Below are 24,765 nucleotides of genomic sequence, written 5' to 3'. Positions count from 1 at the left end.
CTGTCTTGGTGGAGGTCTGCTCTCCCAGTGCTTTCTTGTTTTACTGTGTTTTTACTGAGTCTTGACCGTGTAACTGCTTTATGGAGTTCAACCAGGTGTCAAAAGCAGCTGGACTGATTTATTAAAAACAATAAAAATTACTTGGCCAAAATTCAAATCCTTGCTGTTGTTCAGTGTGTTCCAGTTCACAGTTCATGTTCAACATCCAAAATCTCTTATTGATGTACATTCTAAGTGCCTTATTTAGTTAAAACCTGTCAAACTTCACTTCCTCTCTTTGTCTTTTTCTGTTATTCCACTCTGTTTTAACCCCAAAACCCACAGTGAAGCAAAAACACTGAATAAAAGGAACACAAGCACATAATCACAGCAGCTTTTACAACACCGAAACAGATGACAATTCACAGCGGCACCTTTACCTGGAATCATGGCTCAGGGGTTAAAGGGTTAAAAACATTCAGATCCTTCCACACTGACTCACCTCCACCCTCTCACTTTATGTCATGAATTTTCTCTAAATAACTCATGTGATAATCTCCAAAACTCTACTCCACATCCTTTTACTCCTAATGTTTCCAGATTGTCACTAAACTGTTGTTACTCATTTCTACTGGAGGTCAAACTGTGTTGGTTTGTTTAAGTGGATTGAAAAAGTAAAGAGCATCCAACCGATGAATCTGCTTTATTAAAAAGCACATTGTTGAGATGAATATCTCAAAATAAGAAATGAATAAATAAAAATCACTGACCATCCAACTAGTGCCATCTAGTGGCAACAAAAGCACAAAACACTCAAACTCATTGAAGTCTGAATCTGATATAAAAGTGGACAATATACAAAACGTTCCAAATATTATGGATGAAAGGAGTTTAATAATATTTGTAACCTAATATTTGATATGGAATCTAAATTCATTAGTTTTTCGGAACAGTTCAAATCTCAGATGCTGCGACTCAGTTCTCAGAAGCCTTTTTCACACATTGTATGAGATAGTTTTAGAATCTAAATATTTCACAATGACAATGAATATGACGTTATACAGCATGTTCCCCTGATCTCAATCCAGTTGTCTTACCGCGTCCAACCTCAGCAGCGATGGCGTGTTGCTAGAGGCCTTGCTTATGCAGCTCAACAATCCAACCACGTTCAAAGAGAGACAGCTTTTTTGCCTTTGCCATCAAGAGGTCAGGACAGTGTGAATACCTGACAGAAAATGACATTGACTCCACAATTTTGCGCAGATTTTGGTTTTTAAAGGTTGTGGTCTTAAACTTTTGATCGGCTGATGAACAGCCTATTTCAGTTTAATTGTTGTTTTCAATAAATTGCTTACACAGTTTTTTTTTGTCTCAGTCCCATTTCTTCTTTTTGCATTTTGAAACTCTACTTAGAACCTTGTTAAGGTCCAACAGTGCAAAATGTAAGTTCTTGCAATTTTTCAACTGGTCTTAAAATTTGATCAGATGTGTATATAGCATGAGCTAAATAAATGTATGATAATAAATGTTTTAATGACTGACTGGGTTGTTCAGTGTTCTGTTAGTGATTGTCCTGGTCCAGTGTGTGTCCAGCTGGGTCCGGTCCAGTCTGGTTACAGGTTTAATGGCTGTGTTTAACTTGAAAAAGCATCTTCAGTGATCGTATTCTATTAAAACTGAATATTATCTTAATTTGTTTTCCTGTTCTGATATCCAACAGCATAATAACCGGTCTGTGCAGGTGGATACAAGTGGCAAAGAAGTACATTCCACTCCTATGTGTACAACATAAAAGAAAGCATTACTGCACTGTACCCAAAAAACTGAGGTACATAAGGAACCCTTTTATTTTTGTGTACCCCTAGGACCAACTCCAGTAGATGTCAGTGGTATTACAGTATTAGAAGTAAGTACTTTATAGTGATTAAAACACTGCTGTCACTCTCACCAAAGAATAATCATCATATATTAATCAGAAAGGCTACATACTGTATGTACATAAATCTGGTCTCAATTTGAACCCGTAACCCTAACATTAATCCAACAAATGGAACACATAGTTATCCTCATATCATAATTGCCTAACTCATAAACAAATGGTCAAAAGTATGTGGACACTTTGAATTCAAGTGTTCCTTTTTCTAACAGGGGCCTGGGAAACAATACTGATAAATGTCATAATATAGTTTTATATTGGGATAAATATATCGATGATCAAAATTGATGTTTCTATGTCAGATCATCATTAACAGGATATCTTACAGCTGTAGACATGATGTGTCCCAATATTTATGTCCATATAGTTTAGAAACATCAAGATTTCCTTAAAGTTTAATGGGGGATTTTTCATGCTGAGTGAGATGTGAAGAAAGTAGATGGTCAGTTGTGGTAGAAAATTATAATTTACAGTCAAAGCAGGAAAAATATTGTAGAAATTTAGATGTCGAACATTTAAAACCATTGTCATGGATTTAAAAAAAAACCCCAAAAAACAAAATCAATGTTGAAAGAAATTAAGTCAAACCCATCGCTGAGGCATTTTGGAAGCAAAGATAAAAATTTAAACCAAATTAAAAAATGCAATGATATTTATCCCAATATAAATCTATATTATGGCATTTGTCATTATTGTTTTGTATCCCAGACTCCTGTTAGAAAAAAAAACACCTGAATTCAACAGGTCCATATACTTTTGTCCATTTGTGTATGAGTTAGGCAATTGTGATATGGGGATAGCAATATGAGAGTTTATTTAAGATCAATAAACAGTATTAGCACTGTGGTAGTAGTACTGTAGTAGTCGTACTGTTGGATTTTCATGGTTTCACCTTCACATCTGCATCCATCGGGTCCTGCTCCTCAGTGCTGTGGACGTAGAACTGCAGTGAATTCTTCCTGACGTCGTTGATGATCTCCTCCAGACTGGTGAACACCTCTGGCTGCAGCTGGCTGATCAGGGAGCTCAAGTCTGTGGTGGGGGGGGCAGAGCCTGAACCTGAACCTGAACCTGCTTGTGCACCGCTGAAGGCCACGGCCTCCACAGCAGCAGCGCCCTCACTGCTGCTGTCATCTTCGGTCTGTCTGATGATACAGCTGACCGTCCTGCTGCTTTCTGAGCTGTGGTGACGCTGCTGTGGTGACCGGCACTGCTGTGACGGCTCATTACAGACTGAAACAACATTAGGATCAGATACAGCGACCTGATGAGGTGTAGACAGGGGATTGTTGGGAGGCGGTTCATCAGCTGCTGTCCCATTCTGATCGTCATTGGCAGCTCGGATGCTCGCCACAAACGCACTGACACTACTCGCCAACGTAGCGTCGACAACATTGTTCCGGAGCGGAGGGTGGTGCTCCTCAAACTGCGTCAACATGTTACTGATGTTGTCCTGAAGTGAGTTGATGTAGCCCTGCACTGGAGGACATGGGTGGTGGAAGGACACATACTGTGAGAAAGCAGCAATGGGGGTGTGTGGGAGCATGTGCTGCGAAGAGGGAGCGTCTGTGGGTGTGGCAGGGGGCGGGGCCTGAGGGAAGCTGTACTGTACACTCTCCTCCTGCAGGAGAAGCTGGATGTCGGAAGAGAAACCACCCAGGTGTTTGTCCACGATGTTGTCAATGCCCTGAGGACGAGTAGGAGGTGAGCAGATGGGTGGAGACCGACAGGAGGTCACCGGCAGCTCCTCCCCCTCCCCCTCCCCCTCCTCCTTAACCCCTCCCCTCTCTGGAGGAGGAGGGGAATGGCTCCTCCTCTCCTCTGGGGTTGGATGAGTGGATAATAAACAGGGCTCCTCTTGTTGGGTGGATACTCCTGCAAGCAGGTACACCAAAGAAGACATGGAGAGAGATTTTAGGGCAGACACAAACCACAAGTTAATGTTATCAATAACTTCATAGAATTAAAGACAATAAACAGGGATGTGAAAAGGTGACACCGATGCAAACCCAACAGGGCTATCAGATTTAAAAGGTAGAGAATAAAAATTCAGTCCACCATTAATCCTATTGAACTGCATAGAATGTCATATATTGAAACACTGCTCTATATAGATTCTATTAAACTCAATACATCCTGCATCATAGAAACACAATTAGCATTTGGAAAATCACCACTCTAACATGAGCTGTTCCAGGAACAAATGATTAGTTAATTTCAAGGCCTTATTTGTGACAAATCAGAGCTGACACGGCAACTAAAGACAGTTGAGGTAAGGACAAATCTCTCCACTATCCAAAAGGAAGACACTTTTATACCCAACAGCTACCTTATCTTTCCACTTACTGAGTGAATTAGACACATCATGATAATATCAGTTCACACACAGGATGGAATTTTAACATGAAGATACCATCTTCTAGATACAAAAACATACAAACACCACAACATACTGGGACATGATTTAAGGCTAGTCAATGAGAACAGATGACGGACACAGTTTAAAGTGTGTGAGACATAGTGATTCCAGCTGTGTCCTTACATGACATTTACAGTAAAGAAAAAACAAATGCCAATGGCAACACCCACCCCTCACCCATCCCCGTCCACGTTGTCCATCTTGCTTACAAATAATTGTCCTAGTACAGTAGTCAATCTTTATGTTTTTGACAGTGCGTCTCATATTTTGTGTTGTTTTCATCTTATTTCAATGTTTTGAAGTTTTTCTTGATTGTTTTAATGCCGACATTGTTACCACCCTTAGATTTCTCAAACCTTTACATGTTCAGACCATTAAAAAAAAGAATAAAAACACAAATAACCAACAAGTTTCTTCAACTAACTCTCACTTTAACTTTCACCAAAATGTGCCTTTTAAGGTAAGAAAACAGATTTTTCGGACTTTATCCTGGTTATTATTGACATTTGTGTGACGCTGCTCTCAGGTGTGACTTGTAAACACCTGAGACAGATGGAGACGTACCTAGACCCTCCCAGGGGCCGGGGGATGCCGGCTGCTCCTCGTTAGCACCATGGTGGAGACTGTTAAATGTACTGGGGGGGGAACAGAGCTGAGCAGTGTGGGACAGGGCAGGAGTGGGCCCTGGGGAGGGGCACTGAGTCGGGGAAGGGGGGGGACTGGGATCTGGAGATGGGCATTGGGAGGGGGACGGGGGGGGCTGGGGTCTGGAGAGGGGCACTGAGATGGGGAAGGAGGGGGGCTGGGCTCAGGTGATGGGCATTGGGAGGGGGAGGGAGGAGGGCTGGGCTCAGGGGACGGGGTGGGGCTGTCATTGGGGGGGCTGGTCCTGGTTCCTGTAGTGGGGTGGTGGAAGCGGGGGTCCTGGGGGAGTTTGCGCTCTCTGTGGGTGTAACGCTCTGAACAGACGCCTGTGGGAAACAACAAACACATCATTATGAAGAAGCTCTGAAAACAATAGAACAGAAGGAATAACATTTATTTACATGGCCAAAAAAAGACAGCCTGATCTGAGTCAAACAGGCGTCATCTGATGAAAACCAACGTTTTTTTTAGTTGTTTTAGTCCTTGAAGTGTTGGGGACAGGACAGAGGGAGGTGGGGGGCTTCAACCTTTGTCCGTTTTCACCAGAGTTCATACACATTTTTCAAGGTCAAATTCAAGGACTTTTCAAGCACTTTTAAGGGTAATTTTCACTTTATCGCTGGGGTGAAACACATTTCCACGGGAATACATATACTCAGGATTATTTTTTTCCACTTCTCATCAAAATGATGTACATTTTATTATGCTATAAACATCTAAAACATCTATATTTCATAAAAGCAAAAAATTGGAAAATAAAGGGGAACACAGTTTTTTCCAAAAAAGGTAAGCCACTTGGCATCTTCAGACACACTGACACCGAGACAAAGATTAAGATAAATATGTACCTGGGGTTGAACTGAGAATACCTGGAAATGTTCTTTTTTGACATAAAGTTTTATTTTTCTAAATGTATCAGCTCTGTGTAAGTAGTTTTGGCTTGGAATCTAATCGGGCAGAGTAAATATGGAAGATAAATAAATCACATCACATTACAGAATTAGAATTGCACGTACTTCTAAGCACTTAAACTAAGAATCAAGCATGTTTCAGACCTTGAAAACACAACATTGTAATTCAAGCGTTTTCACGGATTTCAAGTACCCCTCAAATCCTGTTTTACACTGACATACATACAGATTCCTGGAATCTGTTATTCTGTTCTGTACAGGGTACTTGCTCTTTATCCACATAAAAATTCCAGATTTCTTCCAAAAATGCTATTTTTTTCAACCAAACCTTGACTTTATGTACTTTTATACTTGCGTGCCAACTTTTTGGTTGAGATTGTACCTGTTGTGTGGTAGAAAAATTCTCTTTAATGTATGTATGAATGAATGAATGCATAATTCACAGTAAATTATGTTTTACTGACAGAAACGTTTTCAAAACATATCACAATCACAACAGTGCATGGATATCACACAAACAGGTATCACTAGAATCATTCCAGTACTGACCGGTTAGTGAAATCAGATCCATTTTTTTAATATGCTTTTATCATGTATTTGTTATCTCACAAGATTATGTGCCTTTGAACATACTCTAAAATTCAACTGAGAAACTTTTTTCCATACTTTATTGAGATTTTGACACAAAATCCCAGACTTTTCAAGGCCTGGAAAACAGCATTTCAAAGTTCCATACTTTTTAGGACTTTCAAGACCTGTGCAAGCACCCTGTCTGTAGTGTAAACACTGATTATTGAACCGTTTCTCATCATGTGAAACAGTTCAATAATCTCCTCACACATGTGGTCAAACTGCTGATACTCCTAAAACTAGACCTTTCCTAGATGCTGCTTTTGGACCAAATGAGGATTCCAATCCCCTCTTCACAGCAGTCCTTTCTAATCAGTGGTATTTGATGGTTTTAACTCATTACTGATCTTTACTTACTCCGACGTCTACTGAAATGAAATAAGGTTAAATATGCCGTGAAATACAAGCCAAGGTACACTTTAATATTACTGCTTTTGTTTTAAATTGGGATTTTCCATCTATTTCTTTTTCAGGGTTGCATTTGACATCTCCATCACACACACATTTCCATCTAGTTGATGGGTTCGGTTGTAACATATGCGCATACGCACCTGATCAAAATTTTAAGACCAGTTGAGAAATTGCATGAATATACATTTTGCAGTGTTAGATCTTAAAAAGGTTCTAAGTAGAGTTTCAAAATGCAAAAAAAAAAAACGAGTGAGACTAAAAAAAAATTGAGTAAGGAATTTATTTAAAACAACAATTTAACTGTTCATCAGCTGATCAAAAGTTTAAGTCCATAGCCTTTAAAAGCCAAATTCTGCACAAAGATGTGGATTCAATGTCATTTTCTGTCAGGTATTCACACTGTCATGACCTCCTCATGGCAAAGGCAAAAGAAAGTTTTCTCTTTTTGAACGTGGTTGGATTGTTGAGCTGCATAAGCAAAGCTGCAAGCAACGTACCATCGCTGCTGAGGTTGGACGCAATAAGACAGTCATTTTGAATTTCTTAAAAGATCCTGAGGGTTATGGAACAAAAAAGTCACATGGTAGAGCCAAAAGATCCTCGACCCAAATTAAGGCCGTTACTGGTGCCGACTGCAGCCCAATAACCATCAGACGGCATCTGTGAGAGAAGGGCTTTGAAAACAAAAAACATCTTCAAAGGCCTCGTCTCATTCAACACCACAAAAATGCCTGTTTGGACTTTTTAAGAGAGCACCAAACATGGGACATTGAAAGGTGGAAGAAAGTTTATTCTCTGATGAGAAAAAATTTAACTTTGACAGTCCTGATGACTTTCAATGTTACTGGCATGACAAGGAGATCTCACTTGAGATGTTTTCTATGTGGCACAGTGGAGGGGGTGCCATCATTATCTGGGGTGCTTTTTCCACAGAGGGAAAAAGCACCCCAGATCATTGGAGCTTCAGGTTGTGCAGGGGCATCAAATGGCAGTTGGCTATATGGAGATGTTGCAGGGGGCATCCCTCATGACTGGGGGCCCTCGTCTGTGTGGTAATGACTGGGTTTAAAAACAGGAGAACGCCGCAGTTCACAATGCCCGCCTAACAAAGCACCTCTTCCAGAGGAATAACGTCACTCTTTTGGACCATCTTGTGTGTTACCCTGATCTAAATCCAACTGAGAATATTTATGGCAAGGGCAGTTTACAAAAATGGACATCAGTTCCAGACAGTGGATTCAAAACGACTGTCTTACTGTGTCCAACCTCAGCAGCGATCGCACACTGCGACAGGCCTTGCTTATGCAGCCCAAAAATCCAACCACGTTCAAAGAGAGATAGCTTTTTTGCCTTTGCCATCAGGAGGTCATGACAGTGTGAATACCTGACAGAAAATGACACTGAATCCACATTTTTGCACAGATTTTGGCTATTAAAGGCTGTGGTCTTAAACTTTTGATCGGCTGATGAACAGACTATTTCAGTTTAATTGTTGTTTTCAATAAATTGCTTATCTCAAATTTTTTTTTGTCTCACTCCCATTTCTTTTTTTTCGCATTTTGAAACTCTACTGCGAACCTTCTTACGATCCAACAGTGCAAAATGTAAATTCTTGCAATTTTTCAATTGGTGTTAAAATTTTGATCAGGAGTATATGAGCTTTAATCCTCCTCCTTCTGTGGTAGACTGACCTGTGATGGGGATGAGGACCCATGGGATCTCCATCTCTGACTCTTCCTCTTCGTAGGCACCTGTACTCCTGTTCAGGCCTGATCCCCGCCCCCCTCCCCCTCTGCCAGCTGCTCTGTGGTGGTTTAACTCCCCGCTGTGGGAGCTAGGACTGAAACCCTCCAAACTGCTGATGCTGCCTGTAGTCTGCTCCTGTGCAACATTAAAAAAAAAAAAAAAAAAATAGAAACTCAAGGTAAAACTCAGGAACCAACGCAGTGTCACAATCTATTTAGAATTAAACAATATCAGTTTGACACACAGTAGGTGTCCATTCCATTACAATGGACTAAAAAGTGTATTTATTTCTACATTACAGGCCAAAAGTTTGGAAGCAACTTCAAGTTTCTGTTCAGTGTCTTTCTTAAAAATAGTTCCAGTGTCCCTGTATGTCAGCATCATGTTCTATCTGAATCAATCCCCAGTTGAACTTGGGAGGTTGTCACGTTCTGTCTCTATGTTAGAGTCCTGTGGTCTTGATGCAGGAGATCAATCTCCCAATAGATGTGTGTGCTACTTTTATTGGAGGAAAACTCAACTAATTCAGTCAAAGACCATATATGACTTCTATCATTGATCAATAGGAATTATATTGATATCTCCAACCATTTACATGTTATAAACCATCAAAATATGGACTATTACAAGGAAAGGAACATTTATAATATTTCAAAAATTCATTGAAATTGAAAAAAAATCTAAATTTCTCAAAACTGTGAACAAACTTTGTAGAAATTGTCCCAGAGAAGATACATACAAAATATGAAATGAATCCAGTGGTTTCATCAGAGAAAATGTTTGAAGACATTGCTAAGAAAGACTGCAGCAGACACAACATCTTCACAATCAACCACTGAGATAAAAACCAGAATGGACTCTGTGGATTTTGGGATGAGTTTACTGCATGATCAGACTTTGCATTCATTGCTTTTCCTCAATATACTTTAATGCAGTGGTTCTCAACCTTTTTTGGCTCATGACCCCATTTTAACATCACAAATTTCTGGTGACCCCAGACATTCAAAACGGAGACATATTTTTTGCTAAAATTAATTTGCTTTTGATCATGTAATAGTTTGCTATACTATGTTGCAAATAAACGTTAATTTTAGACATCACTTTAGTCCATATAATGTATATTATTATGGACGGAGGCAGAAAAGCCAGGTGTAGATTACTGCACAAAGTGAGAATTTTATTTTCCTTGGTCAGGATATGTAGTCAGTCCAGCTTGTATTAACAAGGCTGCAAATTAATACTGAAAAAACAGTAGCTCAAACTATGAATTATGAAAGCGCTGCAGTATCTTAAACCACAATGAACATCTGAAAGATAAACAGAACCACAGTGCTTCAGTTTCAGCTTCAGAGTTTGTCATGTCTTTCATGTATTGTGATTGTCTCTGTCAACACACCATATATTTTTATTAGTAAGTTTTGGGGGCGTTTTTGTGATCAATGACTAGAAATTTCAGGGGACCCCATTTGAATTCCAGTCAACCCCACATGGGGTCCCGACCCCAAGGTTGAAAAACACTGCTTTAATGTATCCATTAACATTACCAGACCATTGCTGAATAAATGTTAAAAGAATAGAAGAAAGAAAATTTGCAAGAGTTAAAACTTCTGTGCAAAGTAAAAAATAAGCCACTGTTTGCATTATTCAGTTTAGTTTAGCCACTAAAATCCTAATAAATCTCTTCTGTGTCCATAACAATTTTACACTGACGAAACAAGGAAGCATAGTAAGCAAGTCTCAGTTTCAACATTGAAGAGAAGACTTCCAGTTGCAGGTTTGATCAGTCCATAACACCTTCTTCCGGTCTTCAGCAGTCCACTGGCGGTGTTTCATGGCCCAGGCAAGCCTCTTTTTCTTATTCTGAAGTCTCAGCAATGGCTTTCTTGCTGCAACTCAACCCATCAAACCTGCAACTTGAAGTCTTCTCTTCACAGTTGAAACTGAGACTTGTTTACTACGACCACTATTGAGCTGTGCTTGAAGCTGTTGTCCTGTGAGTCGCCTATCACGCAAGCTGTTGACTCTCAGAAACTTGTCTTCTGATTCTGTTGTGGCTTTGGGTCTGCCAGACCTCTTCCTGTCAGCATTTCCCCCAGTTTCTGAGTGCCTTCTGATGGTGAAGGAAACTGGACTTACTGATACCTTGACTTTCTTGGCAATTTCTCTGTAGGAAAGATCTACATTTTAAAGTGTTATGATGGTCTGTCTCTCTTCTATCGTTAATTGCATCGTCCTCGCCATTTTTATAGTAACACACTACTTTCTGCAGTACAATACTGTTCAAATAATGCTCACAACGGTATGATACCAAAATGTGTTCCAACACTACTTTTATGCAGATAGAGGGGGTTGGAAGGAATTAAGAAACGTTGGGACACCTGTAGGAATTGGTAGCACCAACTTTCAAGGCTTGATCAACCTCCATTGCTGCAGAACTGCTTTGAGTTGTTAACCCATTTCTTGTTCGCCTTTTTGTATAATTCTGAAATGTACATTATTTTTCAGTTTTGTTTAACCTTACCTTTTTTTTTTTACCTTTTCACCTTTTCATTTGGCCAAACAGCCAAGGAGGAGATAGTTAAAATACGGCGTCAGCGAAAACGCTGACTCAGCATTTTGGAAATTTCAATCCAATATGGCCGACTAAGGGTTGGTTTAGGGGCGTGGCCATAATAATATTTTTTTGTTTGTCTCCTCGTGATGAATCTGTGTACCGATTTTCGTGGCTCTACGACAAACTTTACGTTGGACGTGCTCCCATTGGTGTAATGTATTTCCACTTTTCAAGGGGGCGCTGCAGCAACATTTCTTTCCCGACATCTATGAAACCTATATGTAAATTCAATTTCTCGCACTTCTGAATTTTGGGCAAAATTTGGTGATTTTTCATAAATGTTGATGGGGTCAAATTTGAGCTCAAAGAGCTGGAGAAGAAAAATAAATTTAAAAAATTAAAGCCGCAAGCGGCATCTAAAGGCCCTCACCATGGGCACGTAAATAAATAAAATAATAATAATCTGAGCAAGAACAATACAGCCGTTTCCGTGGCAACCACATATTTGGCTTCATTTGAAAGCTCTCGAGGTCCCCCACATGTCTGTGGGGTCAGATGTCACATGTCGTGCACTTACACCCACATGACTGGGTGGCCCATTGACTCCCATTCATTCTGAGCAGTTATTAATATGCGATTTGTGCACATGTCATGTACACCTTCGGAAAGGTCTCAGTGCCGTGAATGTGAAATAAATAAATATGCGGTTTTTGCACGTCATGTACATCTTCGGAGAGGGCTCAGTGCCGTGAATGTGAATATGTGTGAGAGTGGCGACAGTGGCGAAAGGCGACCGTGTCACTGGCGTTTTCGTCCCCATGCGCCCACTGCAGACTCAATAGGCCCTGCGCCGGCTTTACTCGGCTCGGGCCTAATTATGTCTTGTACGGACCCTCATATTCTGAAAAAAACAAGACTCTATGACATGTTGTTGCATATTACAAGTATTTTTAATGTCCCATAAAAAAAGTCTAGTGGTGTGAGGTCTGGTGAATGCAGAGAGTATTCAACGAAACCCCTCCATCTAACCCACCTGTCTGGCAAGTTCACCAGACCTCACAACGCTAGACTTTTTTATGGGGATACCTGAAAGACAAAGTCTACGCTATGAGACCTGCAACAGTCGCTGAATTGAGAGCAGCCACTGAACGTGAATGCACATAAATACCAAAGGAATTGTTTTGTGATGTGTGCGATTCCATTGCTTGGCATTGTCAGGCAGTGTCTTGACCAGAACAGACGTCAGTTTGAGAACAGAAGGTGACAAAACAATGAAATGATGTTTGTAAATTCTGTTACTTTTTGAAAATTAAATGAATTTTAATAAACACCTACTTCACAATTATTTAAAGTGTGTATACATTTTTTTGGGACACCCTGTATATGTGTAGGTGTGCATATATGTATGTGTGTAGGTGTGTATGTATGTATGCATGTGTGTATGTATAAATATGTGTGGGTGTGTATAGGGATCGGAATCGAGAACTGGTTCTTTTTGAGAACCGGTTCCCGGGAGCTCGATTCCTTGGAATCGTTTGCCTGCCTGCTTAACGATTCTGCTTATCGATTCCACCTTCGTTGTGCATGTGCTATGACGTCACACGTACGCTACATAGTTTTGGTCAGAACGTAGCCAACATGGCGTTGAGGCAGAAACAGTCTAAACAGATGACACCAGGTCCACTTACTTGGAACACTGTCAAAGCTTCCATGTCTTCAAAAGGGTGGAATCCCTCCAATATCTTCAAAAATTTGTCCACAGCATGTGAATCATTTACAGGAATGTCACGTATTTGATCCACTACTTAGCGGTGCTTGTGAAAGTAGTGGCAGAGTGAACGCCGGGCTGGTTCTGGTGTGGGCAACAAACGTCGTAACTCCTCAAATACAAGTTTCCGAAGGTAAGAAGGGAAAGGAAATGAGGTGCACAACAACGGGAGACAAGCCGAGCTGAGTCGAACCGACTCCACATAGTAGAAATGTGGCAATAGAGGAATTGGTAAAGAGTCTTTAGTTTCACTTTCACTGAACCCCCCCCCCCCCGAACCGGCCCGGCGTCATCTGTTATTATTTGTACATACTGTATATGTTATATTTTCTGTGCAGAGATGGAAATATAAAAGACAGTTAAGGCAAACACACCCATTTGTACTCTTTTATTCCCTCACCCAATGAGAATTGATAAGAGAATCGATAAGGAATCGGATCGATAAGCAATATCGATAATGGAATCCCTAGGTGTGTATATATGTATGTGTGTGTGGGTGTGTATATATGTATGTGTGTATGTGTGTATATGTGTAGGTGTATATGTATGTGTGTGTGTGTATGTCTGTGTGTATGTATGTATTTGTGTAGGTGTATATGTATGTGTGTGTGTATGTGTTAGGGATGTCCCCGTGTGATCTAAAGATCGGTATTGGCTGCTGAGCTGGCATTTTCTAGAAGGGGGGGGGGGGGGGGGTGGGGGGGTAAACAAACATCCTGCCCCCTCAAATTAAACTTTCCAAAAGTAGGGAAAATGAAAATTTGCTGCACAACAGCAGGAGGCTTAGAGGAAATAGTCAGACCTGTTCTAGGTGCATGTTGGACTCTGGCATGGCTGTCCTTTGTCACCAGTTCTGTTCATAATGTTTATGGACAGAATTTCTAGGTGAAGCCAGGGACCGGAGGGGGTCCGGTTTTGGGGACCACAGGATTTCATCTCTGCTTTTTGCAGATGACATTGTCCTGTTGGCCTCATCGAACCTGGACCTTCAGCGTGCACTGGGGTGGTTTGCAGCCGAGTGTGAAGCGAGTGGGATGAGGATCAGCACCTCCAAATCCGAGGCCATGGTTCTGGACTGGAAAAAGGTGGTTTGCCCTCTCCGGGTCAGTGGTCCTTGCCCCAAGTGGAGGAGGTCAAGTATCTTGGGGTCTTGTTCACGAGTGAGGGAAGGATGGAGCATGAGATTGACAGACGGATCGGTGCAGCATCTGCAGTGATGCGGTTGCTGTATCGGTCGGTTGTGGTGAAGAAGGAGCTGAGCTGAAAGGCGAAGCTCTTGATTTAGCGGTCAGTCTACATTCCTACCCTCACCTATGGTCATGAGCTTTGGGTCTTGACCGGAAAGACAAGATCCCCGATACAAGCGATCAAAATGAGCTTCCTCCGTAGGGTGGCTGGGCGCACCCTTAGGGATAGGGTGAGGAGCTCAGTCACCAGGGAGGAGCTCGGAGTAGAGCCGCTGCTCCTCCACATCGAGAGGGGCCAGCTGAGGTGGCTTGGGCAGCTGTTTCGGATGCCTCCTGGACACCTCCCTGGGAAGGTGTCCCGGGCATGTCCCGCCGGGAGGAAGCCCCAGGGAAGACCTAGGACACGTTGGAAAGACTATGTCTCTCGGCTGGCCTGGGAACACCTCTGGGTCCCCCCAGAAGAGCTGGAGGAGGTGTCTGGGGAGAGGGAAGTCTGGGCATCCCTGCTTAGACTGTTGCCCCTGCGACCCGGCCGTGGATAAGCGGAAGACAATGGATGGATGGATGGCACGGAACACACCCCCATATAATCCCTGGACGGACCTGTCCATAGACGCGCTACAGCAGGGGTGGCAAACACACAGCCCATGGGCCAAAACCAGCCTGGTAAAGGCTGTAATTTGTCCCACAGTATGAATTTGGAAAGTGCAAAAATTATACTAAAGTTATTAAGAGTCAAAGGTGTCATACTTGTTTTAGTTCAGGTTCCACATTCAGCCCAATTGGCATCTCAAGTAAAATAATAGCATAATAACCATAACCATTTGGAGTCATAATAATGACTCCAAATTTAAATAAAAAATTCATTGTCAAGAGTCAGTATCAGCAAAACTAATCCTAAAAAAAAATCAGATCAGAAGCAAAAAAATCTAGATCAGGACATCACTAGTATGTATGCATGCGTGTATGTGTGTGTATGGGTGTGTGTATGTATGTAAGTAAGTATGCGTGTATGTATGTGTGTGTCTTGTGTGTATGTAAGTATGTACATATGTATGTGTGTGTATGTAAGTATGTATGTGTGTGTGTACAGGGTGGGGAAGCAAAATTTATAATATTTTGAGGCAGGGATTGAAAGACAGTGTATGACCAATTAGTTTATTGAAAGTCATGAGAATTTATTTGCCACAAGAAAATTGACATAATAGAAAATGTTTTTATTCTGTGTCCTCCTTTCTCAATAACTGCCTTCACATGCTTCCTGAAACTTGCGCAAGTGTTCCTCAAATATTTCGGGTGACAACTTCTCCCATTCTTCTTTAATAGTATCTTCCAGACTTTCTCGTAATAGTTTTGCTCATAGTCATTCTCTTCTTTACATTATAAACAGTCTTTATGGACACTCCAACTATTTTTGAAATCTCCTTTGGTGTGACGAGTGCATTCAGCAAATCACACACTCTTTGACGTTTGCTTTCCTGATTACTCATATGGGCAAAAGTTTCTGAAAAGGTATGGATAATAGTGTTAGGTATGATTATGACATCAATATATGTTTAGTTTCAAAACAATTGACGTAGTGCCTGCTGAGAAAAAGCAACTAAATGTTCATTGTAAATTTTGCTTCCCCACCCTGTATGTATGGGTGTATGCATGTGTTTGTGTATTTATGTATGTATGATTGATTGATTGATCATTACCTCTAGCTCGTCCTGCTTCCTCAGGTCAAGGTCACAGCTGGTGGGCAGACCCAGCTTCGTGGCCAACCTATCAAATGGGCAGGATTCTCTCTGGCCTTCATCCTGCACCTCACAAGCACTCTGATTGGCTGTCCCTTTGGTGGTCTGGTTCAGACCTGTCACAGACAAGGGTTTAACATTTCTTTAAACATTAAGAAGTTCCTGAGATTTGTTGTGAAAAGATCAAGGCCAAAGAAACGCTTTGAAAGAAGATGTTGTACAGCTGTTCTTCATTCTCAGCTGCTACAACGCAGCATTTACATTTCTCTATCACCTGTCTGGCTTCTTCACCACTGTGCCAAAGGCTGATTGGTCTATGAAGGTAGTTTTTTTTTTATTATTAAATTTAAAAAAAAAAGGTGCTTTAACCAAAAACAATATTTTCAATAAAAAAAACCCCTTTTCAATCAAAGAAAAGAAGTGTTTGAACGCAAAAAAAAAATATCTGAGACCCAAAAAATTGCATTTGAACACTTTTTCTTTGATTGAAAAGGTTTTTTTTTTTTATTGAAGTGAGTTATTTTTTGATACAAATTTTTTTTTTTTATTGAAGTCATATTTTTTGTATTTGGGCCATATTGTGGGTAGGACATTTGTGTCCATATTATTCACTTACAAACAATACCACTTCAATCAAAAAAACATTTCAATAAAAAAAAACTTCAATTAAAATATGTTCAAAGAAAAAAGTGTTTGAATGCAAATAAATATTTCAGACCCAAAAAACTGCATTTCAATCATAACTCACTTCAATCAAAAAACCCTTTTCAACTAAAGAAAAACGTGTTCAAATGCAATTTTCTGACCTCAAATTTTTTGCATTCACACACTTTTTTCTTTGATTGAAAATGTTTTTTTTTTTTTTTTTTTAATTATTATTGAAGTAAAGTTTTTTTGTTGAAAATATTTATATTTTTTGGGGTTAAAGCCACTTTTTTGATTGAAAAATAAAGAAACAAATCTACCCTCATATTGGTCAAACTCACATAGACTATATCTGACAACACATTGTTGGCATTTAAACAGACTGACTTTTTGTTGTTTTTTTTTTGGATACACTCTGGGGTCAGGTCAAGCAGTTATGGAGCTACAGTTTTGCTGTTCAATGGGCTGTAACCTTAAACTAAAAAACCTACAACATTCTATTGTACATATTTCTGTGGGTATTAGCAAGTACTTTAACCTGATAAAGGTGGTGATTTGCCCAACTATGTTTTCCAATGTGAAAGTTTTAAAAAATGCTCAGTTATGGAGCTCCAAAAATGATACATCAGTTTTTATGGTTTGCGCAAAAGTGCATAACATGCTGTTCTTGCTCAAATATTGTTACAAATTGGCATGGATATGCTATATTACATACTTATCTATCATACTACCAATTTTTGAGCAAAAAATGTCTGCACTTGTGAACTTATGGGGAAGAGTATCAGTTATGGAGCTACACATCCACTATGGTTATGGAGCTACAGACTACTGTGTCAATATAGCATGAAGACTCTTATTGTAAAAAAAACAAAAAAAACCAAAAAAAAACCAAGTCACAAATGTTCCAGAACTTATTTATATAACACTGAATGCAAACTTTCTAATAAAAAATATGTTAAGTTCTCATAAAACAACATCATATATATATATATATATATATATATATATATATATATATAAATAATGCAGCATTTCCGCTGGTAAGGTTATCCTTGCCGCCACACCATACATTTCATGCAAAAAAATCATCATCATTGCATTAGACCTATTATACATATGTATAATATATAATAGACAAGGACAAATGTCCTGCCCCCTCAAATGAAAGTTTGCCAAGTTTCAGGAGGTAGGGAAAAGGTAAATGAGCGTTTCACTTTCACTTCCGCGGTCCATGACGCACGTACCTCACAATGGGTATGTGCGGCACACACCGCACCACCCCGTACCAGCCCCCCCCCCAGTAGTATAAGCAGCCCCCAATTATACACCACCACACCAAGAGATCAATTTCACAGGAAACACTGTAACGCATAACTATTTAAAAAACAATGGTTAGTTTCTATATTGTAGATTGTATTTCAAAGAATGTCAATACACTGGAAAACAGTTTAAAAAATTGAAATTCTTATCTAAAAAAAATAGTCCATGCAGTATATACTTAGAATAACTTTGATTTTTGTCAAACATGTTCACTTTCCCTTGACCTGACCCTCCACTTCAGGGTAACAATGCAGCAACTAATTTTCTGTGTGTTGATGGACAACATTTCACTGAACGCCAGTATTTTTACACCAGTGGCATCCATAAGAGTGTATGCACTGTGATAGAAATATAAGAGCATTAATCACTGCTCATTATCTCCTCATTAGAATAAAATAGAATAGAATAGCCTTTATTATGTGCTACTCCAGTCAGTGCAGCAATATAAACAAAACACCAGTGCTACAGAAATTTAATGTACTGCTGCCCGTCTTGGCCAGGACACTCTTGAAAAAGAGATTTTTAATCTCAGTGAGGTTTTCCTGGTTAAATAAAGGTAAAATAAATAAAAAATATGAATAGAATGAATGTAAAATTACAAAACCTAACAACAATAAGATAAGAAAATACACTATAAAATTTACAATTTCACAAAGTAACATAAGGATAGAGCAAAGTAGAATAAAAAATAAAAATGGACAAAATATGAATAGATGCAAATTTAAAGTATTAATGGTATGTAACAGTCCGTGCGTTTACATGACAACTTTTATTACTAGTTTAATCTGATTAAACGTTGGATCCTATTTAAGATGACCACGTAAACACCTTATTCCAGTTGAAAAAGAATAGTTAAGATTAAATTTAAACCTGAATAAAGTCACTGGTTTAATCCCCTTTTAATTCTGAACTAAATTATTCCTCAGACATGTAAACCCTTTATTCCGTTTGGACTTTATTCCTGCCATTCTGCGCATGTTCGTTGTCTTGTCCTGTCACGATGATGCACACATTCTGCGCTGGCGGAAGAATATGCAGTGCAGTATAGTCAACCCAAACCGTTCCAGTGGGCTATTCTGATGGGACCTACCAGCCTGGAGAACCCTGAAGGAATAGCTCATCACCTGTTTTTTAATTAATTCATTTGTCATACACTAATGAGTTTGATAAGTGCGCAAATCAGTTTGCACTGCAGTGCATTAATTGCCTTGCTCTCGCAGCCCTTCCCTTAGCTTAGCTTAGCCTAGCTTAGTATATTTGCTTCATTCCTATGGTCAGACGTAGCCAGGCTTTTATAGGTGATTCGTAGTATTTTATGAGTGATTTTGTGAAATTCAGTTCTCCCTAATTATTACTTTAGTCCGGTGGGGTTAATACGATCAAATACAAATTAGATAGATACAAATTTAGGCTCAAATCATGGCGATGTGACTTACTGCAGTAATAAAATCTTGGGAAATAAAAACTAATGCAAAGCTAAAACAGTAAAGCAAAGCTAATTTAGCGCATGCATCCCTTCCAACAAAAAGATTTTCCAACTTCCATCAACACAGCAGTCCCAAGATTGGATGAGTGCAGTAAGTCGCGGATCTAAAGAAATAATTAGGGAGAATGGAATTTCAGAAAATCACTTACAAAAGACAACAAGTCACCTTTAAAAAACTGGCCACGTGTGACCATGGAAATGCAGTGACTTTGCTAAGCTAAGCTAACAGAAGGGCAGCGAGAACAAGGCAACGTGAGCACTGCAGTGCAAACCCTTTTGCTCACTTATCTACCTCATTAATAACTCATGTAAACCTTTATTCGGATTTAACATTTCCATGTAAACGGAAGAGAAAATACTTTAGTTCCGAATTAATTTCTTCTGGAAAAATAAATCGGATGTAAAAAAACATCATGTAACCGTACCCAGTATGTATATCTATGTAACAGTATGTATATCAATGTAACAGCATGTATATCTATGTAACAGTATGTATATCTATGTAACAGTATGTATATCTATGTAACAGCATGTATATCTATGTAACAGCATGTATATCTATGTAACAGTATGTATATCTATGTAACAGTATGTATATCTACGTAACAGTACGCATATCTTTGTACCAGTATGTATATCTATGTAACAATACTTCTTTCTATGTACCAGTACGTATATCTATGTGACAGTACATATATCTATTAACAGTATGTATTTCTATATGACAGTATGTATAGCTACGTAACAGTACGTATATCTATATAACAGTACTTCCTTCTATGTAACAGTACAGTACATCTATGTAACAGAATGAATTTCTATGTAACAGTATGCATTTCTATGTCACAGTATGTATATCTATGTAAGAGTGTGTATATCTATGTAACAGTACGTGTATCTTTGTAACAGTACATGTATCTATGTTTCAGTACGTATATCTATGTAACAGTACGTATATCTATTTAACAGTACATATTTCTATGTAATAGCATGAATTTCTATGTAACAATATGAATTTCTATCCAACAGTATGTATAGCTACGTAACTACATATATCTATATAACAGTACGTATCTATGTAACAGTATGTCTTTCGATGTAACAGTACATAAATCTATGTAACAGTACGTACAGTATATCTATGTAACAGTACGTACATCTTGGTAACAGTATTTATATCTATGTAACAGTGTGAATTTCTATGTAACAGAATGTATATCTATGTAAGAGTATGTATATCTATGTAACAGTATATGTACTTTTGTAACAGTACATGTATCTATGTTTCAGTACATACATCTATGTAACAGTACGTAAGTCTATGTAACAGTATGTATATATATATGTAACAGTATATATTTCTATGTAATAGTATGAATTTCTATGTAACAGTATGAATTTCTATGCAACAGTATGTATAGCTACGTAATAATACATATATCTACAGGGTGTCCCATAAGTCTCCATACATAGGAGACATAATACATATGGTTCTAACATGTATTTCTTTATATTTCTTCTTTATAGTTCTTCAGCAGTGGAGGACACACATTGAAATGTGTTCCCGACACAATGGCAGTCATATAGAGCACATTATATAAATAAAAATGGTTTATGTCAAGAAACGTTTATTTTTCCTATGTACGGAGACTTATGGGACACCCTGTATGTAACAGTACAACGTATATCTATGTAACAGTACGTCTTTCGATGTAACAGTACATACATCTATGTAACAGTACATACAATATATCTTCGTAACAGTATTTATATCTATGTAACAGTATGAATTTCTATGTAACAGTATGTATATCTATGAAAACTAAAGCTGGTGTATGTAACTCCGAGGCTGTCAGGACCAATGGTTCTTCACAGAGGCAGATACACAGTAGACAGTGTGTGTGTTTCACCTGTCAGCAGGCTGAGAAGTTCAGATGCCAACTTGGATCCATCATCCCTTAAATCCACATCCTTTAAACCCACAGAGCCAATCACAGACGTCATTGAGCCAGGGGAGGACGGGGTGTCAGCTGAACCAGAGGACGAGACCAGAGGACACATGTGGACCGTCACATGATGAACACACTGACTGTTGTGAAACTTGGTGTGTAGTTGGACAGGTGTTTGGCATCCAAAGCTAAAGCAAAATGTCAACTGAACTCTAGAAAACAAAGCTGCTTTTTCTGAAAACTCTACCTGGATTTGTTTGTTTTGTCCATCATAGTAGTTCAACTAATGCAATACTTTTGTCATTGCTCATTCAGTCTGTTTACATCCACACTAATATTCCGATCATTATCCAATTTGTGGCATCATCAGATTATTATTGATCACGTAAACAATATAATCTGATCTGTTTTATCAGATAACAGCAGCATAATCAGATTATAATAAATCAGAGTAACAAACCTGGATTTGCCCTCAATACTCCTATATCTTCCTGTATGTATGCAGGTTAATCTGATTTATTTAGTTCTGTTACATCTGAACATGTGGAAAAACTCTTAAAATCATAGAAAATAGAAATTACGTAGTCAAACGTGAGACAAAGACAATAACAGAAACTTTGTTTCTACCATCACTATGTATGTACGAACTCTGAAATAAATCTGATAATGGACCACAGCATGTAAACCAGGGTTTTTGATTATCGCATCTGATAATGTAGTTAGAGCCACGCAAGACCATCCTACTGGTGGAACTCACATTTCTGTGGGAGGAGGGTATGGAGGCTGCCAGTGAGCGGAAGTGTTCCAAGTACACAGACCTGGTGAAGGACTGTAGGGAGGCTGGCTGGAATGCCATCACGTGACCTGTGGAAGTGGGATGTAGGGGCTTTGTCGGGTCCTCAGTTGTGCGCCTGCTCCATGACATTGGATGTACAGGAGCAGCATGTCGGAAAGCCATAAAAGATCTAGCAGAGGAAGCAGAGAAAGGTAGCTTTTGGTTGTGGGTAAGCAGAAGGGTCAGGAGCTGTGGGTCAAAGGACACCTAAGGCATCAGCAGAGGGTGGCAGGGAATTATCCCTGTCATCGCTCTGCCACCAAGAGATGTACTGGGGTTAATGGAGCAAAACATCGAGGAATGGTGGACCCCAGCTGATGACCCAATGATGCCCACAGAGGTGCTCAGAGGCAGCACGCTTGCACAAAGGCACTGGTGGAGGTGCATCAGGCAGAAATGCATAGCAGGCAGGCTTGTATCTTCATATGTTCACCCTGGAGACATCCAGTGACTACAAAAGGGCAGTTGGCATCCTGGGAAGACTGAAGGACAGCCAGGATAGACTGGATGACCGCAGGAAAGTCTGCACTGGGGGTGGCAGGCTAGTTACCTTACCCACTAGTACTAGAAGAGACACCCAAAAGAAACTACGTTCAGGGATTAAGGAAAACAACCCGATGGCCCTCCAAGAGGTGGGGTGGAAGAATAGTCTAACCAGATGGACTTCTTGGTAACAACCGGAATAGACATAGGCAATGAGTCAAAGATGATGAGAAGATGCAGATGTGGATGGGAGAAGGTGGCCACTTTCAGAGGCCTAAGGGTTCACCAGGGAAGGATGAAGTGTGAAGGCCAGCAGCAACATTGCACTGCAACTGCAGGTCAGACAAGGGGAACCCAAAGCCAGGTTGCTAACCAGCTAATAGCAGGTGGAGGAGAGAGAAGAGCCCTCAGTGGACCTTGTTTCCCCTGAGTCTGGCACCAAAAACACCCCTCGAAAACTAGCAAACCCCAGAACACCAACAAACCCCATCTAGAAGCCAGGCCAGAGGACAGAGAGGAGAGACCTTGGGCGGAGGCAGCTGGTCAAATGGCCGAAGGCGAATGAGGTGGAAGTCTGGCACCAGCTGGACAAGGACCTCAGCATCATCCTCAGGCACTCACTGCCTGGCCGAGTGGAAACAAAGCTAAATAGCTTTGGAGACATCATATATGGGGAGTGCAGAGAGAGGTTCAGAGTGGTGGCGTGTAGGCACAGCTCTGGCCCAAGACAGAAGGGGAGGAGGGAGAAAGAGATCGAGCAATTGGTGAAGAGGTGGCGCCAGCTCCGAAAGCAGTGGACAAAGGCAAGTAAAGAGGAGAGGGAGGGCCTGAAGCCACTATGGGAGGAGGTGAAGAAGAACCTTGCTAGCCTACAGAGGGTAGAGCACATCCGAAAATGCAGAAGGCGGAAGGAGAAGGAGCGATGCAGCTTCTTCAGAAATCCCTTCAAGCATGCCCATTCAATGCTGCTTTCCGCAGACTCAGCGAGGTGGCAGAAGTTGTCCAGAAAGCGAGAGCAGCCTCGGCCCCTGGCCCCAATGGGATACCATACAAGCTGTACAAGTACTGTCCAGGGGTCTTGAAACATCTGTGGAACCTCCTGAGAGTGGCCTGGAAGAACCAAGTCATCCCATCAGAGTGGCAGAGGGCTGTGACAGTCTTTATCCTGAAAGAGGGAAACTCTACCACCATCAGCCAGTTCAGGAGCATTGTACTCCAGAATGTGGAAGGGAAGATTTTCTTCTCCATCCTAGCAAAGAGGATGACCACCTACCTCACTAGCAATGGGTACATTGACACCAGCTGCCAGAGGGTAGGTGTGCCAGGCTTCCCAGAGTGCATGGAACACTCAACAATCAATGGGATCCAGATCCAGAGAGCAAAAAGAGAGTAGAGTGATCTGCATGTGGTATGGCTGGCTCTTGCCAACACATATGGGTCAGTCCTCCACCAACTTATCAAGTATGCCCTGGACTTCTTCTACATCCCTGTCTGCATTCGCACCCTGGTAGCCAAGTATTTTGGGGAATTTCAGCTCTGTTGCACCCATTAGGACTGCACCAGCTAGAGGCAGTCATTGCTATGGGATGCTCGATAACTCTCATCCTGTTCGTAGTGGCCTTCAAGATCATCCTCATTGGGGTAAGGAAAGATGATCAGAGGAGAAAGGCTACCTTCGGGCCAGAAGCTTCTACCAGTGAGAGGCAATATGGATAACATCACCACCATTCTCCATACAGCAGCACGTACAACAAGACTGCTGAAGAGAACCAATGAGCTGGTGAGGTGGGTAAAGATGAAGATCAAACCCACCAAGTCACGCAGATTGTCCCTCAGGAAAGGGGTCAGAAGAGACCATACCACCTTTGTCACAGGAGGTGAAGAGATCCCACTGCTGGCCAGCTGACCTGTCCATAGCCTAGGCCAGATTTACACAGCGGAGCTCTTCAACAAGCAGCTGGGGGACACAGTGAGGAAGCAGCTTGCAGATGGCTTGGGGAGGATCAATCAGAGCCAACTCCCCAGCAAGTATAAGGTATGGAGCTACCAAATTATACTGTATCCAAGGGTGATGTGACCCCTGAAGATGAGCGAAGTCCCCTCCTCGGTGGCAGACAAGATG

General features: G+C 40.5%; 1 protein-coding gene across 1 annotated transcript in view; it reads right to left on the bottom strand.

Annotated features, from left to right (window-relative positions):
- Nucleotides 1–24,765, bottom strand: part of tasora (transcription activation suppressor a) — an 89,322-nt gene that overhangs the window by 18,637 nt on the left and 45,920 nt on the right. Inside the window, 6 exon segments of the mRNA XM_030135005.1 lie at nucleotides 2,808–3,790; nucleotides 4,878–5,090; nucleotides 5,093–5,305; nucleotides 8,623–8,812; nucleotides 15,887–16,041; nucleotides 21,287–21,406. Of these exon segments, the coding sequence (XP_029990865.1) occupies nucleotides 2,808–3,790; nucleotides 4,878–5,090; nucleotides 5,093–5,305; nucleotides 8,623–8,812; nucleotides 15,887–16,041; nucleotides 21,287–21,406 (1,874 nt within the window).

Source organism: Sphaeramia orbicularis, chromosome 5 (genome assembly GCF_902148855.1).
Source record: "Sphaeramia orbicularis chromosome 5, fSphaOr1.1, whole genome shotgun sequence".
NCBI classification, from domain to species: domain Eukaryota; kingdom Metazoa; phylum Chordata; class Actinopteri; order Kurtiformes; family Apogonidae; genus Sphaeramia; species Sphaeramia orbicularis.
The sequence above is the reverse complement of the archived record's forward strand: the minus strand, read 5'-3'. Positions and strand labels throughout refer to the sequence as shown.